This window comes from Lineus longissimus, chromosome 1 (assembly GCF_910592395.1).
Source record: "Lineus longissimus chromosome 1, tnLinLong1.2, whole genome shotgun sequence".
NCBI lineage: Eukaryota > Metazoa > Nemertea > Pilidiophora > Heteronemertea > Lineidae > Lineus > Lineus longissimus.
In genome coordinates, this window is record NC_088308.1 from 17733833 (window position 1) to 17753981 (window position 20149).

The 20149-nt window shown below is 40.2% G+C and overlaps 1 protein-coding gene across 5 annotated transcripts in view; it reads left to right on the forward strand.

Annotated features, from left to right (window-relative positions):
• Positions 1 to 3805: 3805 nt before the first annotated feature.
• LOC135489422 (BAH and coiled-coil domain-containing protein 1-like) overlaps positions 3806 to 20149 on the forward strand; it is a 51413-nt gene continuing 35069 nt past the window's right edge. For 3 of the 5 annotated variants that reach the window (XM_064774778.1, XM_064774794.1, XM_064774800.1), the window contains exons 1-4: positions 6106 to 6271; positions 14409 to 14735; positions 15928 to 16056; positions 19391 to 19534. In XM_064774778.1, coding sequence (XP_064630848.1) covers positions 14483 to 14735; positions 15928 to 16056; positions 19391 to 19534 — 526 coding nt within the window. In that variant the 5' untranslated portion in view covers positions 6106 to 6271; positions 14409 to 14482. Of the gene's footprint in view, positions 3875 to 6105; positions 6272 to 14408; positions 14736 to 15927; positions 16057 to 19390; positions 19535 to 20149 lie in introns of those variants that run through there. The other 2 variants (XM_064774787.1, XM_064774807.1) reach the window with 2 other exon arrangements.

A 20149-nucleotide genomic window follows, 5' to 3' on the forward strand; every position in this document is an offset into this window, starting at 1 on the left:
GCCCTGTCTTGCTTATGTATCGACAACATGTGAGATTTATACAGAAAAAAGGGGGTAGGCCTAATCCTGGTAATTTACCACATGATTCATCAGACCATTACTCTCACTAGTGGTTGCGAGTTCATCTTGCGGGCGAAAGATTGAGTACAAATGACCCGCGATTTCATTGCATGTAAACATGCCGTCATTGTACGAAAGGTTCAGTGTTGGTTCCGCTGAGAACACAGCCAAGAGAATGACAGTGAAGATGGCTCGATATCTATATCATCAATGACATGTATCCGTAAGATTGTGCAATTTTGTATTTTCTTAATGAAGTATGAAATTTTCGAGTAATTCATATTTTCTAAACTGTTTAAATTCTGTCTTTTTCTTTCACGAATAAAAAGTCGATAACATTATGCATTCAAGTCCTAATATTATAACCGGTATCCAGTTTTGGATATCGGCAAGATCTGTTTCAGCAACGGGTTGAGGCATGGAATTTACGGATATCATACTTCAAGTATCCTGCGATTTACACCCTCTTTGTCCATAACCAATAATTTTCTTGTGTTATTTGTTTATTTGACACAATATTCATCAGGTTGTCATCTTAAAAATATCCATCCCCAAGCGGCTATAACGTATTTTGTCACCGAATTTTTGTTCGTGTTTACAATCAGTGGCAGCCATCTTTGATATGGAACTCGATCTCTCATGTGCGCTAATGGTGGGTGCTTGCAGGCATACAAATTGTTTTTAAAGATATAAAGAGTCTAGAAACACCAACAATTTCATGCCATTATCGACTGTATAGCGAATAAATGTACTGAACTATTTTCATATGGAGGACATTCCGTTTGTGCTGGAAGTTTTTTAAAAGCAGCCAACACTGCACTGCACCAGGTAAACTATACACGGAATGGTGTTTAATAATAGACACTGGCTATAATGAATTATCGAGAACATAGATGAAAAATAACGATATTTCTAAATGGCAAACAAAAAAGTGCAGACATATTAGTAAGCGATATTTTTTAATATCAAAAACAATACACTGGGAATTTCTTCCTGAAGAAACATTGCTCGCTACGTCAACCGAGTGACTTCCACGTGGTCTGGTGTGTTGCTCTCTCTATCCTATTGTTGCGCGCAAACCCACGGTTTAAAAACATCACTCCAGATGCAAAATTACAAAAATGAAAATGGCTAACGTGAGTTCTTTATTAATTCTCTTCAATATTCGAACCTTGAGAAGGCAATTTCTGGCTATTCCCCCTCTCAAGGTGACAAATCGGATATTTAAAAAAGACTTGAGAAAATCCTGTTTCAAAAGCAATAATGAATCTGACAGTAACAAATCACCACCCTCAGTGATAAGATTGCGCAACTAGTTTAGCAAGTTTTGAGAAAAACGAAAATAAGAACTTGCCTGACTTAAGGCCTACTTCTTGACATGTACACATTACATTGCCTTTCTCATATTCATTTTCTAAAATTTTGACAAATTTCACACACACTTTACAGGATAATTTGATCTTTTTTGTGGCCCCATTAATGGAATCTTGTAAGGTGAGGTGGAAGAATTCAAGAGAAAACCTATGCTTTCTACTGAAATAAGAACGGCTTTCCATTACACATCCATGTCATATTGTCGTAAAGTATTTGTAAAAAGTGTTTTAGGATGATTAGAGATGGATTTGAAACGCTTTCATCGAGAAAAAACCCAATAACAAACACGATTCTGCTCGAATCCTACATCAGTCCTACATGATCCTAAATGTAGGCTGTGGCTTTCGCTCATCGTCGCCTTCTCATGGAAAAACACTATGCATCTCCGAAAAAAAACGGCATAGCGATATACATTTATGATGTGCACCATGTGGGCGTGGACAGTACCTCTCTCCGCCCGATACGTTTTAAAAATTCAGGTGGGGAATTATGATGATTAGATAGACGCGTTTTAGAATGAAAGGTTGTTCTGCAGAGAAAACTTAGATGCACATGTAGCAACGACAGTTTAGATTACTTGATGCATCTTTACAGCAAACCAAATATACATTTTTAAAGTGAAATTTATTGTTTAACAATCCTGGAGTTTAAAGTAAAGTTATTTTATAAACGAAGCACAGAAGTTTTGAAGCACTAATAAGTATATACCAATCAGAAACCTTGTTCGAATTTTTCTCAAGCTTTGACAAACATTTTACAGCGTTTTGTCCGTGTAACTGTAATGGACAGCCTCCACCCGGTATCTAGAACAAAGAGTATACTTGGTCCAAGAATTAGTCTCGAGACCCCCGGCTAAGAGGGGTCGCACTTCCCACTTCCGGTCCATCCTTATTGTTAGGAAATAGTCACCTCGGCACGGTGTTGCCGTAGCCTCGGGCCATTCCAGCAACCTATTATGAAGAACTGTTCGAATGTAAACACGGAGCAGTGACGTAAAACAGAAACGACATCCCCTCTCCAAAATAGGTGCACTCAAAGTAGAGGAGGGTATCTTATTTTTCAGGCAAGACAGGACTGACAATATTGACAGTCACGCCGAAAAGGAAAAGGGAGCATGGTAGCGTAGGCTCAATTCCCGGCTAAATTCTGACTTCTAGACTTTCTCTCTCCAGAAATTCCCTTGATATGAATCGGCTAGCACAAGGGACATGATAAACTATAGAAGGATTTTCGGAATATCAAAAGCTTCATGGGGTTCCATTTTCGCGACCAAAATCTTAAGTAGGTGCATTTAGAGTTGGCCGAAAACTATATCAAGGTTTTTAGAAGCTTAAAAACCTTTATTTCTGAGAGTGTGGGCTGAAAATCTTGGTCGATATTCGTCTATCTAAGCCATCAGTCATAGTTTTAAATTATCTTATGGTCATAAAAACCAAAGTGATAAAACTGTCAACTACTTCGATCACCATAAAGATATCAGCGACATGTCAAATGAGAACGGTCAGTAGGTTGTATAAAAATAAGTGTTATCTCATTGGGCTAACTATGGAGGTATTATTAATAATACCTCCATGGTCTAACAGTTACTCCCTAAATTTAGTCGTTAAGTTTTTAATTAGCAATACAGATGTATAAGGGGTATAGCAATACACCGGTACTGGTATACCGTAAAAATTACATGTATGGTTTGGAACACTACCGGAAAGTGTCCATCGTGTGGCTGCATATACGCTGATCAGCGAAATTGCGAAATTCAGACTTCAGCGCGACTGGGGTTGCGCAGCGTAGTTGATGGCATCTCAGGGAACGTCACACCCGATTAAATTCGATGCTCCCTGACCTGGTTCTGTAACCAGTTTTTTAAAGCTTTAACAACCATTTGGGTACAAATATGCAACCCTTAAGGGTTTCAGGAAAGACCTTGGTTTGGCTTTTTAAAATTTTATTACCCCAACAAACATGTATGGATTGCACTTTCTGAAGGGTTGCGTGGGTCAAAGACTGACATGCCATTGGACAATGCTACAATTCAGTTACAAAAACATAGCGCATATGTAGGCCAGTAGTTTTCCAGACAGTGGAAAGAGCAAAAACAAAACTCGCTGTGGTATTGGCTTAATTCCTACCAAAACACGATGGGGGAGGAACTTGGTAATTCATGCATCTGCCGACAAAATAATTTCGATTAGTCACATTGAGGGATTTCTGCGAAATCCAGGCCTCTTGTTATTTTTGTTAGTGTGCTTATTTCTCTAGTGAAAGTTAATCAGTTTGTGCAGGATATGCAATTGATATCGCAACGCACGGAATAGGCACAGCAGACGCATAGGCAGATAAACCGCTTTAGCAGCGGGGTTTCGCGTGGTAATGTCTTCAGGGTGGAATTCTAACCAGAAGTTCATTTGTATCCTATCATCTGATCATCTCCATGAGCTTACCGGTGAGTACTGTAGAACATACACAAAACAACTGTGTAGAGACGACTATGCCATGTGCTCAGGTCAAATACACGTAAGTGGTGAATAGTTGTTCACTTCAACTCTGGAATCGGCATTTACATGGTGTAGCAACGCTCTTGGACCAATCAAATCAACGCTCGAACCGATTTCTTATTTGTTAAGGAATGTACATGCATGCGAGAGAAGGTACTTGTAAATACATCTGTAGCCGTAGTATTTAGACAAGGTCTAATCATTTGCCGGGAGAAAAAAAAAAATTTTCATCAGACTCAGAGCAGAAATACATGTACGTCGCATTATTTTGGTGATATTATGCCGGCCCCCCCCCAAGGTTTTTTTTTACCCGCACTAGAATTAAAAGACCATCGGTCAGGATGTACCGGTCAATGTACAATGTTTTGAGCCACTTGACGTTTAATGACTTTTGCAGAGGTTCATCTGTAAAGGCCATGAATGTTTGCCTCAGCGAAATTATCATGGAAGCATATTAGCTTGTTGCCTCAAATAGCCTCGTGCTGACTGCCATATCCGATTACCCCACCGTGTGGACATGCAAAATTCATTTTTATCACGGAGGTCTGCAGTTTTGATAAGATTTTTTGCAACGAAAAATAGCGTCATAGATAACTTTTGAAAAGTGCAAATGTAGATGAACAGGAGAAGTCTGGAACCTTTTGAACAAATAGCTTCATTTCATGTCATCAAAAGGACGCTTCATTTTTACTATAAAATATCCCGGATATCATTTAAGTTAAAAAGCGAAATAGAAAAAATCATTCTTAGAATTTGATGGCGATGTACTTGTACGTTAATCGTAAAACTGTCCAGTTGAGAAAATGCGTTTGCAGAAGCTTTATCTGAGCATCGGAAATGAACGTCATATATCATTGTGATTTATGACTTGGTCTCCATAAAAATCAACTCGACGGGAAAGAATTCCCGCGATTTTTATCACTGCTAATTCCCACGGGCAGGCGTATTTTTTTTACGTCTACAACACCATTACATGTACATACGTCACTACTGCATTATTTATGTATCGGCACTAAAGTGTTTTGCTATTAAATAGTCGTAGCCTATACATTGTATGTATTCTGTATTTAGATTTATGGATGTGTGAGTATACTAGAATATGCATCCGCTGTGAAGAACTACACGCATACGAGGGTGTTAAACAACGGGTAGTCAAATTACCCTACCCTCTCAATACAAAGGATAGCGTGCTTAGCGCTAAGGCAAAATTGCTTAGATAATACGACCCAAAGGCCACTAACACGAGCAGAGAAAATGGGGAAAAAAACTGACGAACAAAGCAGAAATACCGTTTGACCTATTTACACTTTTATCGGTAAAACTGTTTACTTACAAGTCAACAGAGCATAACACACTAACAGATCGATGGGAAATATGAGGTTCAGAAAAATACCAGAGAAATGCCGATAGTTCATTGCGGTGATTTGAGTGTACTCCACATGCGTTAGTCCTTGGGGTAGTCCACAACTTATTGCGATTAGCAATGGAAAAAAGAAGGTAATTTGAGTCGATAATCCAAAAACAAGAACCCATAGTATCTTCGATAGAAATCCTGTTTGATAGAAACAAAATGGCGACACTTGGTCGTTGATATCCTCTAATGCGCATGCCCAGTGGGATTGAAATCCATCATATATCGTAAATGAGAGGGTCTTCGCTAATGCTTTTTCTCTTGTGTACAGACGTTTGTGGAAAGGCCTAGATTTCCATGATAATGCTCTTTAGAAGACATTCTTTTCGTATTCCGCCGATTGTGAGATTGTGTGAACTATTGATAAAACGTGATAAAACCTTAATGGCGTCCGTTTCAAGATCCCCATTGCATTCAACGGATAAAGTACTTTGTGGAGGGATTGTAGTCAGCAATGGGATGGAACAAGTGCTGGTAGCTTTCAGTCGTTAAAATGACTTCATTCCGGTTATATCAAGAGTGAATATTACCATGTTGAGTCATATTATATATGTTAATTTGCACAATCATTAAGTGTCTTCGAGATAAAATAGTACATTGTATAATTTGATATCACACCTGTTCTATAATGGACTGTTCCATTCACCATTGCTAACCTAGATAGTTGAACTGGATAACTTGAAACTTCTCTGATCGATAACAGCATAGGTATGCCTCACGGGCTTTTTGGAATACAGCCAATCAGCGTTGCTTTTGCTTGTAGTTTGATCGACACGACGTGCTAACAGTAACTCCGATGTAGGCAGTTCACAGCCTTCGTGTGTGTATTAGAACTTAAATGTAATGCATGGCGGATATTCTCTTGGATTTATAAGCCTTATTTCGGACAAATAGTGCAATATAGAAAGGAATATATTTGTGAAATTCATATAAGGTAGGTTCTTTCATTTTATCACTAAATGGTGGCGTGGTTTGTTTCAAGAATCATTTAGTGAATTTCGCGGAAATTGATGAAATATTTGGACAGACTGTTGCGGGCTGGCGGGAAAGATGTCGGAAATGTCACACTGAGAGTGCCGCAGAGGCTTCAAAACTCTCCCACGGCCAAAGTCACGAATATCTTTTGATGACATATGTACTATACTGTCGCCTGTACTCTTTCCTGTATGGGAAAATTATTCATTATGTGAGGCAAGTGTGAAAATAACATAATTTAGTCAAAGATATTGCGTTTGAACGCGCGATGATGTCGATATTGTCTGGTGAGACCGTGTTGTTTCAAACTCATTGAATATGATCTACATGTATCACAGCAGTTGGTTTGAGCTTGTAATGAACATATAATTCGTGAAAATACTTGTTGATGTCAATTCTGATTTTCGATGTCCGTATTAAATGATGCTGTGCGGTCCGCGTGGATTTTGGCTGTCTCCGACCTGACAGCATGGCGGAGCCTGTTGTTGGCCAACACCTCAATTCTGGCATTTTTGCGAACTCCGCGCAAGCTACATTGTTCTCTATTAAAGCTTGTATAGGGCCGACGGAAATAATTCGTACAAGCTTTCAAGGACGGAACAATTTGTAAATTTGAGATATGTATTTAGATACTAGTATTACTTAAGAGCTTGATAAATCTGCCAGGGGATTCTGGCTCACTCGTTTTGTGAAATAATCTCAGTGTCGTCTCTTACCTACGTGATTGAACTACGAAAGCAAATATTCTCTTGGGCTGCCAGAAAATATGCTCAAAGATGTGTTTTAGCTCTAGAGCTGGTTGTGGTGTTGCGAAAAATATTCAAGATAATTGCTGTTGTTTACTTCGCCAAAGCAGCACATTATTGATTTAGATTGGAGCCGAGTCGATTTATTCTAATCGAAAACTAATGAACATTCGTCGACATCAAAAACGCTTGTCAGAGAATATGATATAATGCGCTCAAATTAGTTACGACCTATCATGACTGAATATGTCCATTTCCATAGCAATTTTTTCATACTGGCGTCGATTTGAATTATTTGAAAATACTACGGCGGCATTAGGCCCCATGTGTACAATGTCCGTTCAGATGCGAAAAGAGTATTGGGGTGTTTTAATCGGTTGGTGACCAGTGTTGCAGTGACTTGTTCATGTTTACGATATTGCCTCATAACCATGATACATTGTATCGAGGTACCACCTTGGTATATCACGCTCGTCCAATCTTTCAACATACACGATATTGCTGATTCAACTGTTGCACGTGCAGTCAGTCATAATAATAAAAAGAAAGAAATGCCGAGAGTGACTCACTGTCAGTCAACTGTTGCTTCAAAAACGTGCATTATGTGACTTATTCATACAAATATAAAATACAAAAGCCTACCCTAGATGTACATGAAATGTGTTTCTTTAGCCTATGCTGCATGTCATACGTATAGGATCATGACAAGCAACGCCATCACCTAGCTTGTTTTTGTATAGCCCACATAATCCCGCACACAAATCGCATTGTGTTCCTCGGATTGTAAACGTATGATTCCATGCAGCCTGTATGAAAGTTATGTACTTGAAATGGCCAAAGGAAATACTCTACTTCTACAATAATGATATTTTGTAGCCCTACAAAATTATCAAGCAGGGCTTACTATTAAAAACCTTGTAGTAGGCCTATATAATTGCAGGTTAAAGTACATTTACATGTACATGTACAGGTTACATGCGTGGTAAAGTTGGGCCTTGCAGACGTGCAGATGTTCGGCATGTCGGCCGAAGACTTTTACTCTCCGGACTAACTTTGTTACACAAGGAATACTATACAATATCGATGTATTAATATATCATATTCATGTTCTCTCATAGAGGTCAACAGTTCATTAATAAACCATGTGTTCAATTAATATTCTGTGGCGTAACGTCGTGTATGTGCCTACATACACGTGTACGCATCATGTACACGCTCACTCTTCGCGACAAGGACGTACCACTGTGCTCGAGAGAAACTCCGTATCCCGCACCGATCATAGCGATTTGGCCATGTGATCCCGCTGATGCATGCTTCTCGTGGCATGCTATTGCTACGGTAGCATGTATCATTGGCAAAATAAGTAAATATTGGACTGATGTTCGGTTAGAAGAAAAACTAAGATGTGGACGGACAAAGTGTATAGGCTATACTGTATATACTAGTAAACTGCCATGCCTTGTCTTAGTCATGGAGGTATTATTAATATTATTATCAATAATACATGTCTTAGTTTACCATTTAACTATAGCGCATACATTCATTTGCACGACTGAGCTGTCCGCTTTTTATGCTTTTCATGAGACGATCCTCTTGGTTTTGATTTGCCATGCTATAGGCCTACCTACACCGGCCTATCATCATTAGCTTCAACCACAACAGTAGGGCTAAAACACTCGCAGTGGTCTCAGCTCAGGTCTCCGCGTGTGTGCATACATGTATGTTTTTGCGCTATAAGTTTGTAGTTTTAAAAAAAGAATGCAAAAATACATGCTCTCGTCGTCATTTGTGATATAAATTCGGCAGCAAAGAAAATGTAAAGGATAGAACATAAATTTCATGTCAGGAGTACTTAAGAACTATTCTCAACGTTGAATGACGCGCTAGCCAGGGCCTATCCAGCCAAATGTTCACCTAATCTAATTACAAAGGTCTCGCCGAGAAGAGTTTAGCCTTATCGATGATAGTTCTCAAATTGTATGTACACCAAAGCCTAAAATGCCTATCCGTCGAAGTCCCGTGTTTACATAATTATACACTCCACATATAAACCACAACTATGCATTAGGCTTACGTGCATGAAATTAATACCAATGGTGTTTTCCGCATGCTACAGTAAGCATCAGGTCAGGGCAGCAAATACATGTATGCGTTGACGATCCTCAAAATTTCCTTGGATTTCAAAAAGCAAGTTAAAAAATTTAAAGGTGTCTCAGCTAGAGCAAGCGACTGTTGTTTGAAAATGGAGGACCACATCGACTTTTTGTATCAATTATCTTCCATGAAATTTTATCGTATTCACGTTTCCTTAGAAACTGTTGAAGTACTAAAGAGCAAATACCACTTTATGAATCGATACCGACATAGCCCCTATCAGTTTTGAAAACGCTAAGTCTTTACACTCCTTTCGGCCGATTTAGAAAGTGCTGCACGCATCAGTATACCCCTTCTCGCGATCATCCGCTTGAGACAATTTTTGCTTCACCACAAGAACATAGAACATTGAAAAGTTCTCAACGTTAAAAATAGTGGCTGCTGCTGGCAGACCGCGGTCACAGCCACTAACCCGATTAGTGCACTGCGGATGTCACTCAGTGTAGTTAGTAAAAAACAGGTTTGTTTGGTGTTTCAAATTAGGACTTGAACGATTATGCAAATATAGCGTATACAGCACAATATGTTATTTCAGCAGTAGGCTTATGCCTATTATAAGCCATTGTTCTATTTACTCGAAACCTGACTATTTCTCAACGTTGTCGAAGTGCTATTAAAAAGTATAGTCTCTTTTACTGGTCAACATAGCTGACAGTGAAGGGCGATAAAAAAACTCATTGCACAGTAATAAAGACATGAAGTGTATGCAGTGAATACACGAACATGACGAACATTTATGCATTTCGCTTTTTTGAATCTGAAGAAGTTAGGCCTGCATCCAAAAATAATTAATTTTCTGGACCAAACTTTAACTCTGGATTGCAAGAGAAGGCCTTTTCAGTATGAAACAGGAACATTTATCAAGAAATTTGTTTGTCGAACTTCGAAACTATCACGAGAGTAATCTCACCAGCTTGACTAGTTGGCTGAAAGGTCTTAGATGTTCCTGAATAGCACGGCGTGACATTCTTTCACCGCTATCTTTAACCACAACCCATTATCCTAGACCTTTTATCATGTAAAGACGCACTCAAGACAGCCGTGCAATGTGGTCCTCAAATACCTGATTCGTAAGAAATTGGCAAAAAGCCGCCAGCGTCTGAGGTAGATTTATCTACGATGTAAGGCTTCAAGCCTAATAACAATGGTCGGAGGGTCCCTCGCCAATGTAATCGATAAAAATATTCTATGCTGTCCTTCACATCACTTTTATTTAAAACTACATGTACATATCAATATTATCATGACGAAAAAACAGCCTTTTTTCAAACTAGATACTATTAGCAAAGAGACTGGTCGTAATTGACCTTTTACCCCTCTCCGTAGTTTTCTTTAAAAATTTACCCGAAGGCTAAAATATTTTTTCCACCTTATTTGGTGCCCCCAAAAAGCTAATCTGTCTTTGGCTTTTTCACAATGTGGCCCTTGGCGACCTTTTTGGATAAATTGGCTAATATTTGCTTCTTATGTAGAATAAAACGGGACAAACCTCGTCCATATGGTATTCAAGGCAACCATCAGAAATCAACCCAGTGCTGTATTCTGTTGTATACATGTACTAATATCCGATAGACTATATTTAGAGCAAAAATACTTTTGCAAATTCTATATCATAACGACAATCAGTAGCAAATCTTTTCCAAGGACAGTACGACTTGACAGATGGCACTCCCTTGATCGACCCACCTAGACTGACAAGAATTTTTTTATACCATTGCAAAAAGTAGAAGGAGCAAGAGAATCCGGATTGAAATAAGAGGTGGATATTGTTGATGTATTCTATCTGCATTTATTAGGACAGAAATATCTTCCAGGTTTTATGCAAATGGATCGATGCATCCACTGCTACTACATTGCACACAATTGTTCTCATCTAAAATATCATGCCAATTTGATACTGACTGGAGTTTCATTAAATCGACAGAAACGGGCAGGCAAAATAGCCTGAATTCTTAGAATAAGGCTTTCGAGGTGATTTTGAATACATTTAAAGATTTTTTTTGGCCGACGCAATTTATGCACCTCGTAGAGGTTTTTTAGCTAAATGAGAAACCCTTAAAGAAATTTTAAAATCTCAAAAACTTTCAGAGCGTTTTTCATGTTTCGCTGAAGAACCTCTAAGGAGTGTATATTTGTGTTGGCCGAAAGACCGCGCGTTTATTTAGGTTTTTCAAATGCTCAACCTTTATTTTTTAGAGTTTGGGCCAACCTCATGTGATGATAACATCTTTATCTCCTCGACCTGTCATTAGAAGTTCGATGTCTCACTTATTTAGTTATTACCACGAATCTGATTCCAAATTATAATTGATATCTCACTGTCGGTATTGGTTGTCTCACCCAAACCGCTCGAGCGGAGCGAAAATGTAGACCAAAACCGAGGTGTAGCCGAGGTTTTGGCCAATATTTTAGCTCTACCCGAACGGTTTGGGTGAGGCAATTACCGACAGTGAGGTATCAATGAGGTATCAATTTCTATTCAAAGACATCTCAAATAGAATGTCGAATAATGTGGTTTTAAATGCTTTTGAAATGCTTCCACATTTTGCACCAACCCAAGCGGTTATGGTTGCCTAACTCAAACCGCCGAATTCAAAACGAGGCTTCATTGGCGCACCTACACTGTAATGTGTGGTTCATTCCAAACCTAGTTGTTTTAGAATTGACCACTCATGACTTGACATGTAACATTAAGATCAGAAGATCGGAGCACATTTGATAATGACTATCGAATGAACCACATCAAGTTATAATTACATGTATCAAGTGGCAACACAGAAATCATTACGGGCCGAAAGATTTGCAATTTCATTAATCGGTTCTATGAAAAACTAGTGTAGGCCTACTGTCACCGTACTGTTTTTCAATCTCCACCCCAATAACGTGTTGGTACTCAAAAGTCTCGCGGCGTAGCAGTCGTTGAAGGATGCGGTTGAGACAATCTTTTGCCTGACGGAAGAGATGAAAGTCCTTCTGAAACACTCTGCAATAGGTGTCGCGGAATCGAATGCAGGTCGCATCCAATACATTCTCAAACGGAGGAAGAGGGCATAAACGTAAGCTCCGGTGTCTGTAATTTGTCCTTTGTCATAGATCTTCATTTTTCTACTCCAAGGCATTGTTGGTGTAATCAAAGGAACAAGCCTAAGCTAATAAGCCTATTTACTGGCATATTAATGCCCATTAACCCTCGTTAATCATTCATAAACTTTGCCTGGAAGTATCGAACACTATAATTTGTTAATGATTTGTTATAGTTCTGTTTGCAAGGTGAACGTTATGGCATGTACGGATACCCAATTCAATCGGGTTGCAGTGTAACTAATGCAAGAAGAACGACAGCATTCGCCCGTTCCGGGATGTTCCATTTTGGCCTGGTACGCGAAAGCTGTCTAACCTCGATAACCAGTGGCTGAAATACTAGAGTTCAATGAAAGATCAATAAATGCAATATATTATTAGTTACTAAACTGTATTTCATGCAAATGTGCTACAATAATATGCATAGGTCAATGAGGTATAACGAGGAATATATTTAAAAACCACTTCAATGAGACGGACAAGGCTATGTCCGTTACTAGTGGGGAAGACCAACCTCAATGTTAACAACGTGAAAAGAGATACATGTTCGAGACTAAAACAAACTGTTGTGCGGCATGGAAATAATTGCATGTCACCATAAACGTGCTTTTCATAGTGCCTCCACTAGATATTGAATATTTGTTCTGAATCAAGGTTCAAACCTGATCATATTTAAGCTTGGGAACAGCTTAGCTTTATAACCGGCACAATATTTACACTCGCCCCTCGCGGCTTTTTGGCATGATTAATTGTTTGGAGCATCCTTCCATAGCAGGCCTTTCGATCGTATCTTACACTCACGCAATGGGCGTGTTCACTCACACGAAGTGTATTGAGTGAAGACTTGCTGTAGGAGGGTGGTTTGGAGTGACTCCAGCATGTGAAGATGTTTCTTGAGTGACGAAAATGATGGTGAATGTATAAATATACCTGGAAATCTGGTCCAGCCAAATTAAGGTAATCATTGCTCTTCTTCCGCCCGTGTATTAATAGATAGTTTCGGGAAGTTATTTATTCTACCTCAAAAAAGCTTCACTGCGGTCTCTTCTCGTACCGTGCCCGGGTAATTCACTAAACCACTTTTTAATTAACGTGACTTGTGTTCCCATGTTTCAAGTCTAATCCAAAGTCGATGGAGATTTCTACATGTCATGTACGATGAAATCGACTGATATAGAATGTTTGGTCATTTTGAATTTTGCTAAGTAATGCTATTTATGGGATCAAAATAAAGTTAAGTACTGTGCCACCGTCTCGTATCCTCGAAAACTGCTAAGATTTAAATGATAACTCATTCCCATCCTAAGTTTTTACCGGGCCATTTAAAACACCAAACATTTTTTGAGCGTTTGGAGATAGGTTTCCTTTCATCGAAGCGCCACTAAGTTTAGCATGGATCGGCTGTAGTCTCCATTTACATGGAATATACCCTTCCGAGCCAATCTTCGCCAAAGAATTTTCGCTGGTCAAGTGAGGGATCTGGCAGGTTTGCCCCCCTTTTCTAATCCTAATTGGATACCCTGGGGATGGCTTTGTGCCCCTGTGGAGTTCGACGTATTGGATGTTCAATGCTTTCGCTGCCTTTGCATTGACTGGCGCCATGTGTGTCCCTAACAATACCCCTGTCCCCTGAGGGCAGGAATTGGCTGACTGCCTGTGTATGATCAGCATGTTGTGATGCTGTGTACTGTTTACGCACATTAGAAGGCTTCGGCAGACGCAATTCGTAAGCTCATCGCCGAGGAACATTGCGGCGTTTTCTATGATGCAACTCGTATTTCACTAAAATAATAAACCGTACGTGTCAGTTAGTTGATTGCAATGCAAAACAATGTTTATTTTGTAATAATTGCAGTTATCCGTTTAGAGGTACATTGTACATGCAACAACAAGCGGTAAGGAGACGGGAGATGCAACGCACAAAACAGCATAGTGTTGTATGAGGCATTCCCTCTCGCTTGTTGCAACGAATGAGTGTGGAATCGCAGCTAGTTCGCCAAGAGGTATAGTTAGTTAAAAACCACCATGGATTTATATAATATAGTCCGAGCCGCGTTACTTCAGCTTCAGTGATTACATCCTCACAAAAATTCTCCTCTCTTTGTATAATTCCAGGAGTTGACATGGAGTAGTTTCGAAACAGTTCATGCAATGGGAGTACAGGATCGGATTACAATACGAAATTCCTGATGGCGGGAAGGCCGGACTATACTCTGGATAGAACACGGCTATTGCAAGGAGACCCGACAGGCCTCTCACATGGCTCTGCCGGGATGTTGGCCCAGTACGCTGCTGCTGCCGCGGAGAATGCCGCTTTGGCAGCGAGACAAGTCGGACTGGCTGAGATCCCTGGCGCGAGTCCGTTGGCGGCCCTAGGCCATCTCCCTGGTCAGTACCCAACGGACAGGTACTATCCTCCGTCCATGTCAATCCACGGTCAAGGTTAGTATATAAAATTCTAGTAGTATTTTTGAAAGTTGTTGATAACGGGTCACGCATCCACCGATCTCCAAGCTGATTTAGAATCCCACACATCATGCTAAGACGAACGCAATTACAATATACCTATCTAATATATTTCTTATTTTCGGACCTTGAACTTGATACTTTCAAACAAGACTGCCAAGTTAAAAAGTCCAGTGTTAAAAAATATGCTGAGAATATCAGACGCGTAGTATTCGTTTGACTTTTCGTTGACTCGTATATGTAATCGTTTTGAACAAACTGTCATGTCCTTGACATGATCGACCGGTTGAGAAGTCACAATACCTGGTAGTACCCTCAGGATGTGACTGCAAGTGCAGTTGGCCTTCTGCTCATGAATTACTAGCAAACCAACTGCCGTTCGTTGAAGACAACGAAGTATAAGTATTACGTCCTCCGATTGTATAGCAGTCACTTTTATATCGAATTGAGTCATAATTATTGGGTCATCATGCTGTATGTGGCTCTGCTAGTATTATCGTTCCATCGCCGTTACAAAAACCAGATAATACTGCAGGAACCTGTGCAATATTGCCCGTTCGCGTTGTTGAGACGCATATTTGCATGCTCGGCTCTGTTGGCGCGATGCCAACCGCTCGATTCCCGCGCCAACCTTAATGGAATGGTTAAGAAATAACTAAACGAAATAAGAATTTCATCGAAAGAAACATATTTGTTGCACTTCTAGTTAATGTTTCGTTCATCCTTGTGAAAGTTTTCGTTTGCATTAATTCTTTCCTAACGGAATTCGTTTGATCGCCATTTTATTCGTTTGTTTGAGTCAAATATCGTTGAAATCAGTGTCAAGCTCGTATATACTAGTGTTGGTCGGACAATTCAGAATAATTAGAGACTCGGAGTTATCTTGCTGGTGAACTGCTCAGTGAACTATGGCACACTCACCGGTAATCCTGTAGCAATTTATCACCAATACAGTACGTTTTATACACACTGGTGTCGGTTTCGGTTGCAGCGAAATATTCATAGCTTCTCAATGGATTTGCCCTTCAGTTCAAACAAATGACACAGATCAACCTAATGACATCTTTTCCCACACTTGCAGCAATATCGCATTATCGGGGCCGCGTCCTTGGACGATATCCAACTTAGCATAACCAAATAAACTGAAAATCTATTTAATTTTACACAGGTTCAAGTTATCCATGGAGCAGTTACCTGAATCCTGCGGGCGCTCCACCGTCCTCCGCCGCCGACGCCTACAAATCTCTGATGCCATCCTCGATACCTCATGTCTGGCCTCATGCCCTGTCCAGTGAAGGTAGGCCTATTTATCAGATGGACCTGACACAGTGAACAGTAGCCACATATATAATAGTATAATTAACTTACGCACGTTCTTTGTGTCAGACCCGTGAGGCGATAATCGTGACCTATGCTCTCCCTCAGTTTTGAAGAGAAATGGCAGATCACTCGACAATAATATTTGATTAGACCCCTCTTTTTGACGCAAGACAGAAGTTGGTGTCGAAGGAAGCTGTACTGAGAACAGACAAACGACTCGATTCAGATGGCAACTAATAGATATTACCAAAAACTCATTTGAAGTAACGAGTTTTTGATATTTCCATTATAATATTTCTATGCTTTTTTGTTTTATTTTTAAAAGTTGCTACACAAAATTGTTTTCGTGTTGCACCGACTGCCACGATATACTTTCTGGCCTAATGTAATTTAGTAAATTTTGTTTACAACTAAAAAATAAAGTGATGTTTCGAGTCTCGAGTCGTTTGGAAGATGGGATATACCATGCGGAGGTGAACTTTCTTCTATTCTTGCAAAACCATTTCTAATGGTCAATCGTGACGGGCTTGGTCCTCCAAAATAATAAGACCATGATGTAGAGCTACCATTTATCATACCAGTATCCCGACAATAGAATTGGACCAGATTTGACAATCTGCTTCGTCCGCCGTGTGTTTGATGGACACTGGAAACTGTCACATGGTTACAAAGAGTTCTCCCACGGGTGACACCGAGCCTGTATGATCTATTCGTGCGACCTATGCGCCTTGTACCTGGGAGGGGCACCAAGTATAGGGAGAGTGACAGCCATTTCAATGTCATTGTCGCCTTGCACTGAATTCTTTTCTTCTGTCTTCTTTCATCCGAGGTTTTCACGTTTGATAAGGAGGACGAAGACATGGCGATGTTTCATGTGGGACACCACCGAGTTTCTTTTCGTGCAACGTACTGCAATGAAAAAGATGATTTGTTACGTCTTTTACCCTTTCAACAATGTCGTGGTCATTTTGCTCTTTAAGAAACTTGAAGTAGTTTTGTACATTTCACAGCTCACGAAAATGCACTCTGGGGAAATATTTGAATGGGGAATACGCTTTTCCATAGGAAGGTCCTTGCCTAAAATGCTTTGTCACCCATGATGTCTCCTTAGGAGTTTCAAGTAGCAGCAATGCCACAAAGTGCTGACGAGACCTCAGAACACTCAACAGGTAAAAATTGCCTCGGAAGGGATTCGAACCCATGACCTATGTGCTAGAGTTCACAGGACTCTTATCCACAATGCTCAGATTCTTCCTTGTTCACATTAGACCTACCTTATAACCCACACCACCCGTTTCACATCACGTTCACAAATGATGATTCTGTTGTTTGAATTGGGTTCCGTCATTCGTGTGATCACGCCCGCCACTGATTGCAATGATTTTTTATGAAATAGCCTCGCGGTCTTGATATGTGGTGTTGCCCTCTGGCTCCTAACAAAATCACCTCGCGTACAAACTGGTCTATTACCTTTACCGGGTTGTTTTTTATTGCATGTTATGAAAACCACATTGGTTTATGACTCCCAGGATGCGGCACCAAGCTTTCGTTCAACCAATTTAGGCCACGCTGCTTCGCCGCTACTACAGCTTTAAAAACAATCATGTGAGCCGGTCGCCAACTCGCGATGTGAAAGGGTTACAATTATGACTCGTGAGGCCAACTTCCTTTTTCACCTTTAGAGTGTTACCAAACTGTGTGTACAAGGGCAACAGTGGGTGAACGAGCAGGCTACTTCTTTAAATAACATGCCTAGGCTATTTCACGAAAGATTCTATCTATTTCTAGATATTTTGGACTTTAAAAATTTAGATGAAGATAATATAACCTTTTGTTCAAATGCTGCATTTTCTGTACGAAATCATAAAAATCCTAGTGTATTTTTTTCTTGAAGTTAGCAGTCCAGGGTTCGATCAGTGAAGACTCTCCACCCTCCAACGTTGAAAGAACTTTCCTCGCCGAGTCTCTTTCTTTGATTGATCACTCGAACGCTGGTTCCCCAATGCCAAGCCACAGTCAACCATGACGAGGCCCCAAAGTGTTGACAACCACTTTGAAAAGCGGCTGCAACGCTGCTAGATAATAAATACCCTCGTTGCTATTTGGATGCTCCATTCCCATTCAGCATCACAATAGAATGGACTCCGTCGTAATCAGTCATGAGCTCTAATGTGTTTTGCCACTGCCCGTCTGACAGGTTTTAGCTAATAAATTCCAAACAAAATAAAAGCTTGCCAATGTAAATCTGATAGGACAGGTCCAATGCCACGAATGACTTCGTGAAGATTTGTTGCCTTTTTACCATTCTCCACTGAGAGACGAAAGCATAAAAAGCATAAAAATTTCTCACATAAAAAAACCCACCAAGGTAATACATTATTTTGCATCTTCATCGGCACTGCCTGTTTGCCCTGACCTCGAGTCTTAGGTTCTATGGGAATTTTTATTTAAAAAAGCACTGCTCACTAAAGAACGTTAGCCTACTGAGCTACTGCAACGGGGTTATCAAGCTAATGATGTCTATGTGCATGGTTACCAATAACAGTAACAAACATCTGTGGACTGACACCCCTCTTTGCGAGGATGAATGACTGGTACTGATGTGTCGGAGAGCCAGTGTTATTTCTCTGAAAGTGTGTCCCTTCGAAAGATATCTGATCAGAATCAAAGAGCATAAAACGATAAATCTGTCTCGACAACAATTTACATGTAAAATCGACCTTCTCCATGTTTCACGACAAAGAACACTATTGGTCATAGTTGCTCAACTAAGTGTTCGATGCGATCTTCATTTATTTCATCACGTCTGACCCTAATCGTTTTAGGTTTCATCAAATATAGCCATTTATGACGCCAGGTCTCACCCATTATTGTTGGACTGGGCTGGGGTATCATTAAATGGTCATTGGCTCGAGCCGCCATTACCACATTCTGCGAAAGAGACTCCCAATATACAGGAGGAAGAGGGACGCAGTCGACAATGTCTACTGTTTATGTGTAGAAGCATGTTACGATGGTTTTGGAGGCTAGATATGTTGGTATTCAGTGTTCTATTGGCCCTTGTGGCCCAAATAATCACGAGGCTCGAATCACCAGGCGTGGAGCTTGTTTTTGGTGGCCTCCATCTTGCGGAAAACCTGCCATAATCTGCTTGAAAAAAACAATGTTTCGTGACCCTTGGGGGCGCTAACCCCCTGCCCCTCCTAGCTGTACGGTCCCGATAACCCCACTTCGTCCCTGTATGATGAAGTGCTTGACTGGTATTGCCCAAACCACGCGTATAACCAATTTCTGTGTTCCTGTTTTTCCAGGGTATGCAGCATATGGCCTGGGTGCCTACTCTCCCTACATGCCGTACTTGCACGGGGCCGGTGATACACCAATCTTTTCACAAGCCCTTTCTGGACTAAACCAATCATCGGCCGTCTATCATCGGATATACGATCTACACAAAGGTAAGTCATCATTTATTCCTTTGCTACAAATTTCACATGACTGTGTCAAATGATTATATTTTTGGTTTTGTTAGAAGTAAGAAAGTAAAGGCCTGTTTACGCATAAAACTTTTTACGAGAGTTGAAGTTCTAAATTTCTTTGAGAATATTATTCATTTAAACCACTGCACTGTTCCATGAAAGGGATACGATACTTATATTTACACAGTCATACTGATAGTATTATGTATACCCCTCCCTTTTTTTCATCATGTAATATACTCTCGTCACAACTGAATATCGTTATCAAGTACATGTATTTGAAAAACATTTATTCGAGTTTCATCCAAAGGAATAGCGTCACCGGCGCTCGACCTCATCCGATTTCAGGGGCATGGTCTTCGTGAAGTTCACAGACCTCTTCCTCCTGTCTCCGCGAGCGTTCAGTCACACGAACAGTGATAATTCTATCTTCGAGTCAGCCATACATGTTTCGGATCAATATGATAAACCAGACAAGAGTGGATGAGAATATTGATAAGAAATCAGAGAAGGCAATTGATCATCGCTTTCAGACATATATTCGTGCGCATTCTCACTCTCATGCAACAATAGGGTACGAACTTTTGACGATAC